At 40.7% G+C, this 17,481-nt stretch overlaps 1 protein-coding gene across 1 annotated transcript in view; it reads right to left on the bottom strand.

The window, feature by feature from the left end:
- cdh12a (cadherin 12a) overlaps window positions 1-8,146 on the bottom strand; it is a 30,108-nt gene extending 21,962 nt beyond the window's left edge. The window contains exon 1 of the mRNA XM_030773539.1: window positions 7,913-8,146. Coding sequence (XP_030629399.1) covers window positions 7,913-8,146 — 234 coding nt within the window. The remainder of the gene's footprint in view (window positions 1-7,912) is intronic.
- Between the last annotated feature and the right edge of the window lie 9,335 nt (window positions 8,147-17,481).

Below are 17,481 nucleotides of genomic sequence, written 5' to 3'. Positions count from 1 at the left end.
AAGCCATGGCACTCTTTCTATGTGAAATTAAAGAGTCAACACATTTTGCTTTACAAAGCCTTCTCCAGGACGTAATGAGAAAGGTAAGGACAGATGAATATGTATTTACATGTATTCAAAGTCATAAATCGTGTGGGTAACAGCCAACTCTGGCTAAATAGCATTTTACAATAACCGTTCCAGTTAAAAAAGACACATTTTATGAGATATTCCTACAGTATTCAGTATAACTTCATATTTTAACACAGACCAGGGGCCTTACTTTAATAAAACACTGGGGGCATTTTGAGATGATTAAATTGTAATATAGACTATGCCTATTCAATTAGCAGCCCGCAAGCCAATGCGGCCCTAGAACGACAACCCCCCTCCCCCGGGCCTTTAAAGAAAAGGCCTGGTTTTGAAATGTGGTCCATCTGAATTTGTTATTGAATGCCGTAGACGTTGGTGCCAAGCGATGTCCAGTCTTTGTTGGGTCTAAAGCACACATATGAAAGAACCCAGCTGGGCTTTTGCTCCTCACAGGACTGACTGGTCAAGCTTGCGCCCTCTGTCTGCATGACTAATGAGGAAATATGAAAGCTTCAGCTCCGTGGATAAATATGTAAACCAAACTCAGTTATGGGTTAATTGGCCAACTGGCTCAACCTGGGAGAACTGAAATGATCCGGCTCCAGCTATTCACCCAAAGATGTATCAGTGTCTCTGATCTACCAACACACACCAGTCCAGTAGAGCTGGGGTTAACTCACTGATTACCTCGTGTAAAGAGTATAAGTAATTGTTAATTGATTTCACAAACGTGATGACGCGAATAGCATAAATTATAAACATAGCTCTCCAATGTGGGCGGCACGGTGGCGCAGTGGGTAGCGCTGTTGCCTCACAGCAAGAAGGTTTCGGGTTCGGTTCCTGGCCGGGTGCTCAGGGTCCTTTCTGTGTGGAGTTTGCATGTTCTCCCTGTGTCTGCATGGGTTTCCTCCGGGAGCTCCGGTTTCCTCCCACAGTCCAAAGACATGCAGGTTAGGTGAATTGGAGACACTAAATTGCCCTTAGGTGTGAGTGTGTTTGTCTGTGTGTCTGCCCTGCGATGGACTGGCGACCTGTCCAGGGTGTTTCCCCGCCTTTCGCCCTATGTGCGCTGGGATAGGCTCCAGCACCCCCCGCGACCCTAATCAGGATAAGCGGCTTAGATAGTGAGTGAGTGAGTGAGTGAGCTCTCCAATGTTCTCTCTACAAGTAACAAAAGAACCTCTATTAAAATTTCCGCACAATAAAACTTTTGACTGAACAGAGCAGCTTCTGTGTGAAAAAGATATTTTCACTTACACTGCGGACGCTCTATTATATACGTAATTGCAGAAAAGGATATTCAGACAAACTTGTGAAAAGCACACGTCACAAGCCCACTCGATAGCTTTCAAGAGCTCTCAAGAGCCAAATACAGATACTATAAATATGTCGATGTCACGGAGAGAAGTGAAAGGCAAAGCATGTAGAGATAGCATTGTGCTTTGGATATGTGATGCAGTAAAGAAAGTTGGATGATTGTGTTCAATGAGATGACATAACAGTGCTCTCGACCATCTTCATAAACACATACAGCCTTCTTATTGGTAACTCGCTTAACAATGGAAACCAAAAAAACACCACTCTTCACGCCGCATGTGAACGAAAAAAAAGGCCATTTGCTGAAATGCTCTCATGCCATGGTCTCAAGCACTAAGAAAAGACTTTTTTTTTTTTACCTCAAGTCTGTTTTTTGGTTTTGTTTTCTTTCAATTTGTTTTGGCTCATGCAAGGACTATAGCACTATAATAGATTAATGTTCATTCCTCATCATAAGCTCAACAATATCATAAGCTACTTGAGTTCATGACTAGCATGCTCGAGGCTTGACATGTGCGTTCAACAGTTACTGGCCATAACGCTGGCTCTGGGGATAACTAATGAAAACAAAAACATACAGTATAAAAATCTCAGAATGTATGGATTTGTAAGATACTGCCTTTTTGGGGGATTTTTTTTTTTTTTTTTGTGAAGACTATTCTGTGATAGCAGCCTTCACTGTGAATATGGGGTCGTCTTAAATTTGCCCTGGCTGCGGCTCAGTTCTGCATTGCGACTAGTGTGTCACAAGTGTACATCAGAAATAAAACCTGCACCTTTGATCTGTTTCCAGCGTCTGAGTTGTCTTCTTTGGATTTGAGTGTGAAATCCACCACTCTGGGTCTACAGTTAATGTATAAAGGAAGCAGAGGGAAATGAAAATGGGTGAATAAATGAACGAGTTAATTAAACGAGGAGGTTATTGTGTTTAAGCGAATCTGCTTGTGCATTAGTATGCAAAGAGAAAAAAAAAAAAAAAGTCCAGTCCGGGTGCCAGCAGGCGAAGATCTTTAAAAAGCCTCTTTTCGTTTGGCCCGGGTCAAAGGAGGCTTTTTTTTTTTGAGTTTCACTGCGTGAAAAGTGGTGTATTCGGAAATATCCGGACAAAGTAAACTTCCGCTAAACCTGCTGTTTTCCGGAGGTATTCGGATGCCCGCAGAACTTTGTCACGCGGACCTGAAAACTCCCGCAAATGTCCGAATACAGCTGTTAGACGGCAGTTTTCAGGCATCCGCGTGACCACAGTCGTTAGCTGATGGCTTGGCCTTTCAAATGCTAATAACAGTCAATGGTCTAGGGGGGACTGGGTATAGAAGCCTGCCCCCCTTCCTCGCTGTAACTTTCTATCAGTTAGCCTATATGTAATATTTAGCTGATATTTTGATAACCTCACAAACTTCTTTGGTGTTGCATGGTGTATAATACAGCAGTGGTAGGCCCATGTAGCCTTTAATGTCATTGCTCTGTCGTGCAGCTAAATTACAATGGACACTTCAAATGGAGCATACAAAAACACACTGAAAACATAATTTAAAAAAAGTCTAAATGAGAGGTTCATTAATTACATATTTGATGGTTATGCAACTGTCCTTTACTTGGGGTCAAAGATACAGGGTGACCAGATGCAAACAGACCAAATGGGGGACAAGTAGTAAGTTTGTGTGGGACAATGAGGGACATGTTACTAATGCTGAGAGATGATGTAAAACTTAGATATAATGTCAGTCTAACTGTATAAGAAACACTTGTATACACTTGTATTGATAGACATCCAACATGCATTGGCCATTACAGGCCCATCAAAGGCAACTGTACTTAAGCAAAGCAGCAGGCATCATACAGCTCAAGTCTTTCAAGTTAAACCCCTGACCAAATTCAACTATAAGAATAAATAAGGCTCAAAATAAAATATTACATAAAATAAAACAATTTCAATGCAAATCTTTATATCAAGCCAAAATCTCTATTGGATGAGAAGCATGGTCAGAAGGGATAAAAGAACTTTTTGACCATGACGTCGGCTGACAGCGTTTATCTTCATATCTGTAAAGTTTCACTAAGTTTGGTTTCTGTGACGTAGCAAAGAAATTCGTCGGCCCCACAGCTGCACAGTTTGATTGACGGTCGCCACAGACTCTTGATGACCGCCCTCAACGCTCTCCTCTCAGCCATTTGGTGAAAGCAAGGCTTTTAAAAAAACTCGCCTATGTTGCATTTTTACTGCTTTTGACATAGCGCTATTAAATAGATTAGAAACTATGCTCATGTGCGGGCGGGTAAAATAATGGATCCATATATTTTTTATTTCTGACAGTTAAAAACCAAACGACCAGCGAAAATGCGGGACATTATCTCAGTATGAGGGATGCGGGACAAAGGATACAGGACTTTAAAAAAAAAAAAAAAGTTTACAGGGCATAGGAGTTTTTGTTGTTGATTCTCGCTTGTTTGTTCGGAATGTTTCTCCTCAGTATGAGGACGCGCCCCGTTTTCAAACCACCCACTTAGAACCTAAGGTTGAGTCCTGTCCAATCAGTTTTCTGTGCGTGCATGGCGTAGGGTGACAGGAACCAATAGCATTGTGTGCAACTGCAGCGCGAAATTTGCTTTGGGGAAGGGGTTACCTGTGGTAAGGTAAGGAGAAGCGAGTCACTGAAGGATTACAGAAGTTTTACTCCGTATTCTGTCGATAGTGTGCATTTTGGAGATGGCTTGCAAAAGAACACTTAAGTTTTCGAACGAACAGCGTGCGCCGGGAATATCCAATTTTTCCAACGGCGAGTCCAAACGAAAACAAACAACTGGTGTCCCCGTTAAATGCATTTTTAAGAAGATGTCTGAACAGCAGTAAACGTTCATGGAGAATGTTATTCGGCGGTTGGACAGGATGGAGTCCCATCAAAGAGGCGCAAGAGGAGTCTGCCCGAGAAAAGAAGACGAGTGGGAAATAACTCTGTTTCGGTAAGTTTATTTCTGTAGCCTTCTGGCTTTCGTCTTTGACTGCCGCGCATTCTGATACGTTCACATTTCTTTATCTGCTTTATCCCTTAATGTGGTTGAATTTAACTCTTGTATTAATTTTGCTTCTACAGGAAGCTGTGCGGATAATGCATAATGCTGAAAACAACACGCACAGATATGATCCACGGACAAGGTAGGACAGCGTGTTTTGTTGGTAGACTATATCGTCGCGATTGTTTCATAGCAGTGCTTGGAATTCTAAACGAACTTTTAATCAATCTTCCTTTCTCCTCCGTTTTTTTTCTCTCTAGCATCCTGAAAGACCTACTGAGACTATTCGAAAGAGTTACCGGGTGAATCCAGAGAACAAAGAGGGGGGCAGGATCGCCACTCGAACGAGGCAAAGGAGGAGAAGAGTAAGTCAAAACATCATTTCCCTAGTAGTTCTTAGACTTTTTCTCCCTTTGCTATTTTCAGTGATCTAATTTCTCTTTTCATTGTGTTTTGCATCTGCTCAAGGCCAGAGCTAGTGTTCTTTAAACTGAGGAAGAGGCTGCCATATGGAGGACCGCATCAGTAGATAGAATTTCTGAAGAGGACGCCGCCATCTTGGATGGAAGGCCAGCGTGGGTCCTCCCGCCTAGCACAGAGTTGTCTGCACTGTGTGGGGTGCTACAGAATAGAGACCACGGAAGCTGGGTTGTTCTTGGGAATGCTCAACATTTAGAGTTTCATTTATGCTCCCAAAAGCATTTGTATTATATACTATGATATTACAGTATATTCTGTTCTAATGTATTCTATTCTGTTATATATTGTACATTGAGATATATATATATATATATAGAGAGATATATATATATAAAATTGTCAATTTATATGCCTTATATTATACTGTATTTGCTTTATTTATAATAAAATTTGTGTAATTCATTTTTGTTTGCCAGACTATCTATACAATCTACCTATGAACATAAAACAACACCACCACCAATAATAATAATATTAATAATAATAATAATAATTATTATTATTATTATTATATAAACCATATGAATTCATGTTTGGGGACCCACAATGGACCAATGGGGAAGGGTTTTAGAGGAGGGGCAAGACATTGCTCCACCAATCCAAAGAAAGACTTTTGACCAATTGCAGGATACCTGGTGGTCCAAGGTGTGAAGTGCAAATGTTCCCTTCCAAGCACCCCAAGGGATTATTCACCATGGCAACTAAGGGCTCTAGGCAGACCCCAAAACACGGTACATATTCAGGAGTATTCCATGCCGCGTAACAGAGCTGCAAACTGCCGGATACAGCCGATAATCTGTGGAGTATCCGGGAATATACAGATGTATTCCAGGCCGAATACACCTCTTTTCACGCAGTGTTTGAACCAGATTTCTCTTCATAGATGATTTAAACTGCCTGCTGGCCATCATATCCGTGTCCTGCCCTGCTGCCACTCCAGCCTTTACAGGGTTAGATTAATCACCAGTAGTGGGAAAGGCTCCATCATGTCATCTGGTCTGTGTTTAAAGCAGAGAATGGGTTGAGAGTCATGTGGTGTTCCTCAGGCTGTGGAGCCAAAGGTGACATCTGTTTGGAAATCTATGACTGTGGCAAATGTGGCTCGTCCAGTCGGCGCCAACCAGTGGCATGATTTAATGTGACACGTTTTCCAAGGCCAAAATCGAATGTGGGATCTGGGTACCCTTTTTTCAAAACATTTAGATGAAAAATAAATAAATAAACAGATAATCTGTTTTACAGGAATTCTGCACAGGTCATCAAGAATGCTGAGCTCTGGTGAAAAGAGCTAAAAGTTGAATAAAAGATGGAAAATGCTGAAAAAACAGTTAAATTCACCTTCATTGTGCATTGCTTGGTGTTTCCCAATTCTGTTCCTGGAGGCCCACTGCATTGCCCATTGTAGGTTTCCCCTTGCTCTAAAACAACTGCTTCAGCTAAACAAGAGTTTGAAAATTAGCTGATAAGTTGAATAAGGTGTTTTGGAGACTGAGATCTACACTGTGCAGTGCTTTGGGCCTTCAGGAACAGAACTAGGAAAAAACACCTGGCCTACTTAAAAAAAAATTCACTTTCTCATCCTGTTTTTTTTTTCTTTCTCACTTTCGGTTACACAGAAGCTATACTGACTCATGTTGAGGCATGACTCGAAGATGTAACTGGTCGATTGTGCACTTTTTTTCCTCCGAATTTTTTGACAATTCAATTCATGACAGCCAGAAAACTGGGTAAAATTGCTGGAGGAGCTAAGTTTTGCTTTTCAAGGAGGCGGGTCAGTTGAAAGAGTTCGACAGGAGGTCTGAAAACCGTCAGAGGCCGCACACCAGTAGGATTTACAGAAAAAAAAAAAGAAAAGAAGAGAAAAGAAAAGAAAAATCAAACTGCCTACTCTGTTCAGGTTTGGAGGTGGGTGGATCTACTTTGAACATTGGTAGAGATGTGTGTCCCCCCCCCCCCCCCCCCCGCCTTCCCCCTTTCCAAACTGATTATGTTTATGTCCCTCACTTAGACATCACAAAGCAAAGCCACATTGATTGGCCTCAACATTGATCGCAGATAAGTCAGCTTAACATTTATCCCATTCATTGAGGCTAAATGTGCTTTGTCCTCCCTTTTTTCTTTTTTTCATTTTAATGTATGTTCAAAAGGTAATTTTTAATTCACCAGGGGAGAAAACTTTTATTGACCCGCTACCTCTATGGGAAACTGTAAGATTTCTTGGTTTAAAAAAGAAAGAGGAAAAGAGAGGGGGAAAAAAAAACAAAACAGTGGTGGTCCTCGCTTTTGAAATTTCAATCATTTTTTGTCATCTCATATTTGATTGAGCAGAGAAAAAAAGAAGGGAACGTCCTAAATAAATAATTCTCTCTTTTATCATTAATACCAAAAACTGACGTGGGGGGAAGGAGGGGGGGTGGGACCCGAGAGAAATATTGATAGATCCTTGGAAAAGGTAGAAAAGAGAAGCCTTAGATCAAACACACTCTGAATGCTAGCTATGTACTCAGCGTAGCCTGCCTGTAGGTTGCCAGGCAATTAAACTACTGCTGTTCAGGCCCCATTTAATGTGACGGGTAAAAAACACTGGGTGAAAAAGTTGTCCTTGTTTGACACAAAGCCAGCTTATCCAGCTCCTGTACCTCATTTGGGCTGCTCATCGTGTAGTTGTAATACTGTGTGCACACAACCCCCAGAGCTGTGTAGCCTACTCAAAATAAATCATTTTGAGAGATCCCAAAGCAAACCACACTTAAAAAAATAGAGGATGCCAAAGAGACAGAGCGAGAGAGAGAGGAAAAACAAAAACAAACTGAAAACAGTGAGATTTGACATATTAATTGCATCTCCAGCACAAAGTCTTTGAACTACTCGACAGCTCTGCTCTAGCAATTGGACTTCTATGACATGAAATTGATTACAAAAAAAAAAGAAAAAAAAAGAAAATTCAGTTCAAATTCAGTCTACTGATACTCAGTCCAAAGAGCTGTGAATGACTGGAGAAACTAGAACAAACAAATGAGTGTTTTCCTACCTTTCCCACATACTGAGGTTCAGATCCCATGTATTCTTCCAGAACGAAGAACTGGTTCCACACCCAGCCCCTCTTGACCCTCTGAACCCCAGGTATACCATGTCTCCTAAGGCCCCCCGTGTTCTTATGGTGGTCCTTCCCCATCCTGCTATGGGATGGAGAATGTAGGGGAGCCACAAAGCCTTTGTCCAAGATACACCAGAGGAACAGCAGAAAGCAGTTCCCCATCAACATTTGAAGACCTTTGAAGTTCGAAGGAGATACTCGTTTTCAATTCCGAAGCGATAGTCAGCGCGTGAGAGGAGTTGGGATTCGAAATGTGAGAGGAAGGTTCGTGGAAACTCTCTGTTGGCTTGATGAAGCGAACATCCAGGTTGGTTTGAATTTTGAATGACTCACCTAGTGGAAACCATAGAAAAGACTGTCATATATATATATGTTTTTTTTTTTTAAGCAAGAAATGTGGTTACATTTTGAACTACACCTTGCACGTTTACAGCTAAACAAAAAGTTGCCTTATACCTGATAAAAAATAAAATAAAATAAAATGAAATGCAGATTGTCATTCTGTTTGGCGTGGTGATGAAAATCTTTTGTTAATCTGGTCAACCATAACAAAATCTTACTTGAAGGATTTTACAGATCACAGAGTAGAGAATGAAAAGTAGGAGCACATCAGGCTACTTTGAGTGCATTAAAAATATTCTTGCATGTTGAAATTTGTCAAACCACATATAAAAAGAGTGGAAGGGGAAAGAATATCCAGCGATGTAAGGGTTTTTTGGCAGAATTCCAGGTCTGTGTTGGATATGCTATCCTGTATCCAATTTTCCAGCTTTAATTTCTAAAATGAGGTGGCCCTGTATGAGTAGAAGGGCTGTTTGTGGCTTCACTGCACAGATGGTGTTTCATATGTAGAGAAAACTAGACCAGATGTTCAGGGTCAGAAAATCAACTATGCTCTCACTTTGACTATTCACTTTCAATAGAAAGTTCTGGTTTCATTAATCATAATAGTATATGTCATACCACCAGTTGTACGCTAGATTATAACAAGAGGCAAGTGGAGAAAAGCAAATAAGAGCAAATTTACAGAAATACTATCATAACCTTCACTTGACATATCATATAATGACCATAATAACATGTTATGATCACACAGTTTTGTTTTGTTTTTTGTAAGTCCAGTAAAGGTGAACCAGAAAGGGACACTTGTGTTGCTAAACCTGCTGTGATATCAGAAGGTAACATTGACTGACTAGACCAGGATCTCAAGCCTTTTGCTCTCTTGGTAAGAGATCTCTTTCCAAACCCAGACCTTGTGGACGTGGACACTTCTCCAAGCCAATTAGCAACGCTAATTTAAGACGAAGGTTTACTCATAACATGAGATGAACAATCCGTCACGCATTCCCTCTGTTACTGTCATCTGCAAATGAAAACAAGACCAGCCCACATGATCTGAGCTGGATTTTCTTTTTTTTTTGCTGTAATACTACGCTAATTGCTAGAACAGTACACATCACAGAGGAGGTCATGACAAGATTGCGTGTTTGGGTGTTCATCTGTAGCCGCTCAAACGCAGTGGCTTCTTCTTACGGGCAGGGTATTGTGTATCTCTAGCGCGATTCCCCGCGGGGGTGCCCTCCTTCACACATTGAATCTGCAAAGACAAAAACCCCGTAACGCTGGAGGAAGCCAAGAGATTCGTCTGTCAGACCACAAAGCGCATCACGTGACAAATGAATCCCATGATAAAAAAAAAAAAGAGTTTTTTTGTTTTATATTTGTCAGTTCACAAATCGCATGCTATTGATGAAAAAGCACAGGAGAAGGAGAGTCAAAAGATCGTAACACTTCAAAGAGATTGACAACCTGTCTGACCCCCCCACAGAAGGGTGAGATATCTGTGAGGGTTTTGACCCGAGATTTATTCACACCACCATGTTTGTGCTGAGGTTATAGCACAATGTCCAACACTTTAGATACTTGTACTTGTTCTCACATCTGGCTAAAGGGACAATCTACAGACTCCAACACACCAGAGTGACAAGGTAATGACATTTGTCGTTGTTAATTCCTGTATTTTTTCTAATATCTTTTTGTAATGGAATTTGGCCCCTCACTCAATGTTTTGGTTCGGTTTAGTTCGGGTCTAGAAAATTAATTACACTTCTACTTGGTTTTCCCTTTTTTTCTTGCTACTGTAATGCAACCTCGTTTGTTTTCTACTGTAAATTATTAAATGTTATTTAACTGTTCATTGACAAACAGTTTTATAAATGACATCTTTCTCTGCATTCAGTATCTCTCACTTTACCTTTAGCCAGTTACAAACTTGTGAGAAGACCACATTTTCAGCCTCTGAAAACTAATTAATTTCAGCTCCCTTTAGCTTAGATCTTGATAAGAGAAGGTGTGCTTTGGCTACGTAGGAAAGTTTGTACTTATGTAGTTTCAGTGATATATACCGTGTGTAGAAATCATCTGTCTATGTGTATATTCCATTCCAACAAACTTGAATGCTCAGGTGTACACATTCTCACTCCATTGGCTGTAACAATATAGCGGTAACCATTAATCGCTACATTTATACCAGCCGATTTGTTATTCCACGTGGTAAACTGTTTTATAAACTGGAGTTTAATATGGTTCCACACAGCTCAAGTATTCATTAATGTTTTTGTCAGAGTGTGAATGGGACAGCTTGGGGGAGGTCCTTGAGAGTAACACATATGCATCCGCCAGGGGTTCTACACGTCATGCGTTATGTCTCATTTTTCAGCGAGACCGTCGAGGCAAATGTGTTTAATTAATCGCTAATGCTATTAAGTAAACTTGGACGGCACGCGGGGAAGCTGTTCAGCGAGACCCATCAGAGCGTTAATCTGGTCATTAGAACATCCTGCTGATTGGCACCTGCTCTGAGAAAAATTTCCGGCCCGGCAGGTGATCTTTATAAATAATCTCTCTTAGCAGATTGTTTTCTCTCTCTCTCTCTCTCTCTTTTTTTTTTTTTTATACCGAAGAGAATCTGTAGGTTGGCTAGACTGCTAATTAGAATACACTGCCTACACTCACTGAACGCAGAGACCGCGGTTCAACATTTGAACTGAATAAACACTGGCCCATTTCAATGACTCCCCATCCCACAGAATCACTGAGCTTAGAATATCAGATTGAATTAGGGAGAGAGAGAGAGAGAGAGAGAGAGAGAAGGCAGAGGAGAACGAGGAAGAATAGAGAGAGACAGAGTAGAGTGGAGGGAGGCGGAAGGAGGGAGAAAAAAGAACAGAAAGAGGAGGCCGAAAGGAAAAAAAGAGATCTATATTACTGTAAGTTAAAGGTTGAGGAGATTCTTTAGAGCAATGCAAACATACAGATAAAACCCACAAATCTCACAGCGTGTTAAGTCAAATAACAATACAGTCATTTTGGTTTATTCTCCTGTCAGGCGTCCTCCGAAACCTTTTCCCTTGTGTACTTTTACTGTAGGAGTACAAGATATGAGAAATGGGGGAAAGACTTAATTAAATCTGGCAACCTCATTCAACTATATTAAGCTAACTCTGCCTTGACTATGATTAAACTGAGGAGTGTGTGTGTGTGTGTGTGCATGTATATGTGTGTGTGTGAGTGTATGTGTGTGTGTGTGATTGTGTGTGTGCGTGCGTGTGTTTGAGGAGGTGGTAGTGAAAGGATGGCTTTCTCAAATTTATTTTTTATGCTATTTCATGGTCTATCATGCATCATGTTAAAACACTGGGATTACGGATAGAACTGGGTTTTACGCTTTTTATTAGCATTGGGCCTCAGTGTCTTTGATATGTTTAAGCAAAAGTAATATCATTTAAATGACAATATAACTTACTCACGTTGTTGCATACGTGAGGGAATGGATGTGTTAATATGACGACAAGCATATACTTTTTGCCCCCCCCCCCCCCCCCCCCCAAAAAAAAATTAGAAACGCTGTCCAAATGATAAGCTATAAAAACCTGGGGACCTATAATGTATATAGACCACCTTTATAATGATTTCTTTATTCATAGCCTCGTCTATGTATTTCGCCCTGTTAACTTGTATTTCCTGTGTTCGGCTCATTTTGCTCACGCTCACGCGCTTTCTTTAGAGCTTCCAGAGGTTTTTTTTTTTTCTTTTTTCTTTTTTTTTTACACATTCTAGTGGAAGATTGTTTCAAATCTCTCATGCTTGCTGACTGATCTCACCCTCAGCTCTTCACACAAAAAGCAACGAGATTACTTTACTCTCTACAGACAAGAATGTGGGTGTGAGTCCTGCCCTAAAGCTCCGCTTATAGAGGGAAAGCTCGTGTTTTTGTTGAAATCTATTTATACAAATATGCCTCTGTTCCAAAAAAAAATAAATAAATAAATAAAATCAACATATGGGTGTCTTCCTCCTCATGCTCCATTGGTATCTTTTCTGCCTGAATGACTAGAAAGGTCAAAGGGTAATGGTAGCGTCTCCCAGCAGCCTCGGGGCAGACGTGTTTACAGGCAGTCTAATGGGGACAATCCAGCTAGCGATGACACACTGATGGAGCCTTTGTTATTCTTCACGTCTGCGGATATTCAGTGGCTTCAAACAGAGGCGAAGGAAAATGAGATTAAATTGCGAATGTGTATGTTAAATGTATGCTCATCCGTGTCGTGTCAGTGCTTGTGAAGTGACATTGGCTAATTAAGATGCTTTTTCACAATTTAATTGGTCCAGAAAAAGGACGACTTGCTGCAAGTCACGTCTAATGCATTGTTACTGATTTGTTTAGTGTAGTTAAAAATACTGCAGCAAACATTGTCCAAGGACCTTTACCTCGCAGGCTAATCACCATGACAACCACAAAAAACCGACTTCAAAATAGACACGAATGTTTTAAGGCATTGATTTACACTAATTGGTTCATGTGACAGTTATCCACTACAGCTCAGGTATGTTGTCAGACTTTCAGTAGAGTAAAAGCTGTTTTCCACAACGACACTGTTCCTCAGCAACTTAAGCTTGTGCAGTTTAGAGACTAAATTGTCTCTAAACTGCTGAGCCATTTATGAGGTAGTTTTCAGTTATCACGATGAATCTACAGAGTGTGGCCTTTACAGCCAACATCTTGTGGTCTAGAAGTTTTTTGTTTTTTTTCCCAAGTTTGACCTTGTTCTCACCTTCAAGATCTTGACCACTTATCACAAATAAAACCAGTACCAGACTTACCGTCATTTACCCCAGTAAGCCGCTCTTAACACATTCATCCGTGCTCAGCACGACCCTAACATCTGTTCTTCTTGTTTCTAACTTACTCCGAAAACAAATAACTGTCTCGCCGTTTTAAACCCAAACTTGGCAGCGTTTTTCAGTTTGTTTGTCGTTCATTCATGTTTATGATCAAAATCCCTTACAACTGTCAGTTTTCTGTCTATAATGGATGGGCAGTTCTTGATGTCAGAACGATACCGTCTAAAATGTGTGTGTGTGTGTGTGTGTGCGTGCGTGCGTGTGTGTGTGTGTGTGTGTGTGTGTGTGTGTCTGTGTGTTTTTCTCGCCCTATGAGTCAAACCACCTCCAAAGTCAAAAACAACAGCTTTAATTATATAGTTATCTATCTATCTATCTATCTATATTTCAGTTGGCATTAGATTGCAACAAGAGCAGTATGCTTTCAGCATATTGATTACCTCTGACTGTTAAGTGCTATGTCCTATGCTTTACATCATTCACCTATTATTTTTCAAATTTATGTGTACGTGTTATTGACGACTGTATATCCCTATAATTTGAATGTTCACCACACTCCACGTCATGTTCCAGTCTGTTCTATCTTTGTCAGATAGATCTGAACTGCCTTCCCTAATCAGTATTCCAGTAAATGAGTTACATTAAGATGCAATGTTTCCCTTTGAAACACCCAGGCTGTTTGTTTTGAAGGTTGGAGGGGTTGAGTGTCAGACAGTGAGACCTTGCTAAATGCCTCACTCTTCTCCATTGTCTGACACCATCATTTCTGGGTCTGTTTTGTCAAGGAAACACTGGTGATTTATCAAGCCTCCTGAGTTCGGTGCTTCTTCAAACAGGGGAGACCAGCAGCATCACAAAGCTCTCAAAAAAAAAAAAAAAAAAAATACAGAACATTTTCGGTTTGAAACCTGCTGCAAAATGTCATTTACACATGATCATTCTGCTCTAAAATATTAAATTAACTGCTACAGTGAATAGACAGCGGTTATTTAGAGTGGTAAACGCATATTTTGAATAAAAGCATATTTAGCATAATGAGAATGCGAGAAGCTATTTGTCAAACTTAACCAACAGAAAGAGAATCGCGGAAATGAACGTACATTGTCGTTTTGCTTGAGGGAATGAAACAGTAATATGATGTAAACATGCATTGTTAACACAAGTGAGGAGAATTCATAGGCATATGAATCATCTGAGAGAGTGTATTTTTATTAAGTCTAAACCATGTAACTGAGGACAAATCCTTCCATTAAGTAATGAAATAGACCAGATCTCCTTTGCATAATAGACCACTGTGTGTTTACATTATAAAAATGCTAAGGTTATTGTCAACTTGTCTCAATGTAATGTTCAGCTCATTTTAAATCTCTAAAATCTATGGACTATGGACAAATGCACGGTTAATTACACAGGTTTTATAATGTTATACTGGACATTGTAACATATTCTGGAAGTTGGCATGTACTTACGATGTACTTACTACTGAATTACATAGTAATTAACATGTAACAAAAGCCATTTGTCTTAAACTAGTTCACAACCCTAGAACACACCCATCGTTTGAAATGGAAAATGCCCTCTCTCTCTCTCTCTCTCTCTCTCTCTCTCTCTGAACAAAGAGACAGGAAGGCAGATGAGGTAGAAGGTGTTGCTTATTGTGTTTGTCTGTGTGGCCTGCGTCTATGCTGTGGTAATCTCCGACTCACAGAGACTGCAGCAGAGCCTCCAACACAAACCCACAGGAGCGACTTTGGCAGTCATGTGCTAACATGTGATGTTCGGAATCTGCAAACAATGGCTTCACCTGGGAACTGTCATCAAAAGAGGGGAAAGCAAGATAGGGTAAAGCAGTACCTGGAGGAACTGTTGTATTGTGCCTCCTTAGACAATGCTGGATGTGGCATATTATGTTCTCAATTCAATTAGAACTGAGGATACATGATGTTATACTGCTGGGATACCTCAGCACACATGCTTCACAGTCTGTGTGTGTAAACACAGAAGTAAGGGATAAAACAGGCAGGCTCTCTCGCTACCTCTCTCTCACTCACACACACACACACACACACACACACACAAACACACGATCAGAGTCAAGGAAGCTAACTGCAACACCTCTACATACACATGCATTAGGAAACAAAGTATACACACACATACTCACACAAACAGATAAGGAAAGAAACAGACAGTAAGACAGAGAAACACACATGCACACATACACATGCACGCGCACGCACACACACACACGCACATGATCAGAGTCAAGGAAACTAAATGAAACACCACATACACATGCATAAGGAAACAAAGTATACACACATACTCACACAAACAGATAAGGAAAGAAACAGATAGTAAAACAGAGAAACACACACACACACACACACACACAAATATAGCCTCCAAACTTAGTGAGAGTTACGAACAAATACCATCTGTCTGTTTCCTGTGGCTGGTTTTCTCTATCTGAGTCAATTTTCTCCTGGTACTAATATTACCAGCATTTTTTATTCAGCACAATTCCACTGTGATAAATATTTCACATCCCACAACGTCAGCGCATCACCAAAAAAAACTCAGTGACCCCTAGTGTCCAAGTTGAAATTCAGCTTTGATGAGCAAATCCACTGTCCACACAGAACAATCCAATGCCTGACTTGTGGCTCAGAAACCTTTTCCTCTTACACATTAAACAGTGTGCACCCATATACATACAAAGTCAGTACGATTAAACCACAGAGCAGTCTAGCAATCCAATGAGCTGAGTTGTCAGTGTGTGTGTGTGTGTGTATATGTGTGTGTGTGTGTGTATGTGTGCAGATGTTTCAGAGATAAGTGACGTTTCATTAGTAACAGCAGTAGTGGATTTCAGTCACTGTTACAAAAAAAAAAAAAAAAAAAAAATCTCATTTTGATATGCTGAAAGTAACTAAAATTAATGTAGTATGTATATTGTGTGTGTGTGTGTGTGTGTGTGCATGCATATATATATACACACACACATATATATTAGACATGCACACACAGACACACACACACACACACAAAGTGTTAAATCTATTCATCTTGACAATCTTGACAGTCAAATCCATCCATCTTAACAATGGATTTGTGTCTGATATTGTGCTAAACACTCAATTAGAAAATGAGTTTCTTATTGTCGTGTTGCAAACACTGAAGCACACTTTAGCTTTTTTTTTTTTCTTCTTTTTTTTCAAAGGAAAAGGGCAGAAAAATGTTTAAACTGGTACATACCGTCTCCACGTCCTTCCCTGATCCAAAAGATTTCGACCACAGTAATCCAGCATTCGAATGTCTAGAAGCGTTGAACTGTCTCTAGCCAGCGAAATAACCCTCTGATTCTCATAGCTTCTCACACGGTCTTTCTCCTCTCATCTCTCTCTCTCTCTCTCTCTCTTCCCCCTCAGTCTCTCATCAGTGCGTGTGTGAAGGCAGAGCGAGGGAAAAAAAAAGAGAGCAAAAGAGAGAAAACTGCACAGTGCTGGAGTCACTCCTCACTCCTGCAGTGTCAGGAGGGACAGACCGAGAGAGAGAGAGCGAAGAGTGTTCAGCCAGGCTTGGAGTTTTGCTCTCTCTCTCTCTCTCTCTCTCTCTCTCTCACACTACTCGCTAGCTCATGTGCGTTCAGGTCTGCCTCTGAAAGAGCAGCGTTGCCGTGGATGATGTGAATGGTTGCCACCCCCCCACCCCCCACCCCCACACACACCCTCGCAAGGTCTTCAGAGATCCACTATCTGCCTCTGTCCAATCCCTGGATTAGTGAAGGACCCACCAGAGCTACACACACGCAGCGAGAGATAAGCTTTGTTCTGCAAACCCCATGAGGGATGGAGGTCTTTCATGGGAGAGCTTTTTATGTCAGATACACCAGCAAGTTTTGAACTGACTTCATTGCTCATTTGAAGAAACTTTAGTACAACAGCTTGTATCTTCAGCTCTAATTGAATTGAAAAGTGTCTTGTCTATCTGTCAGTCCGTCTGTGCGTCTGTGTGTGTCTGTGAGTGTTCATGCACACACACACACACACACACACACACACACACACACACACACCATATACACACGCGCGCATTAGAGGGTTTTATGGGTAGGGGGGTCTTTTCACTGAAATTCATTGAATCTGTAAAATTTCTCCTGATAATTGACCTCTCCTTATGTGGGAGTCTGATTTTTAATAGAAGCGCTCCTACTGTCTAATAGTTTCACTGCTTTTGATGTATAACTCCCTCATTGTGAGCTGACCTATTTTGAATTCCGCTTCTGAAGCGGCTTTTTTTTTTTCTTTTTTTTTTTT

This window comes from Chanos chanos, chromosome 5 (genome assembly GCF_902362185.1).
Source record: "Chanos chanos chromosome 5, fChaCha1.1, whole genome shotgun sequence".
Classification (NCBI taxonomy): domain Eukaryota; kingdom Metazoa; phylum Chordata; class Actinopteri; order Gonorynchiformes; family Chanidae; genus Chanos; species Chanos chanos.
The sequence above is the reverse complement of the archived record's forward strand: the minus strand, read 5'-3'. Positions and strand labels throughout refer to the sequence as shown.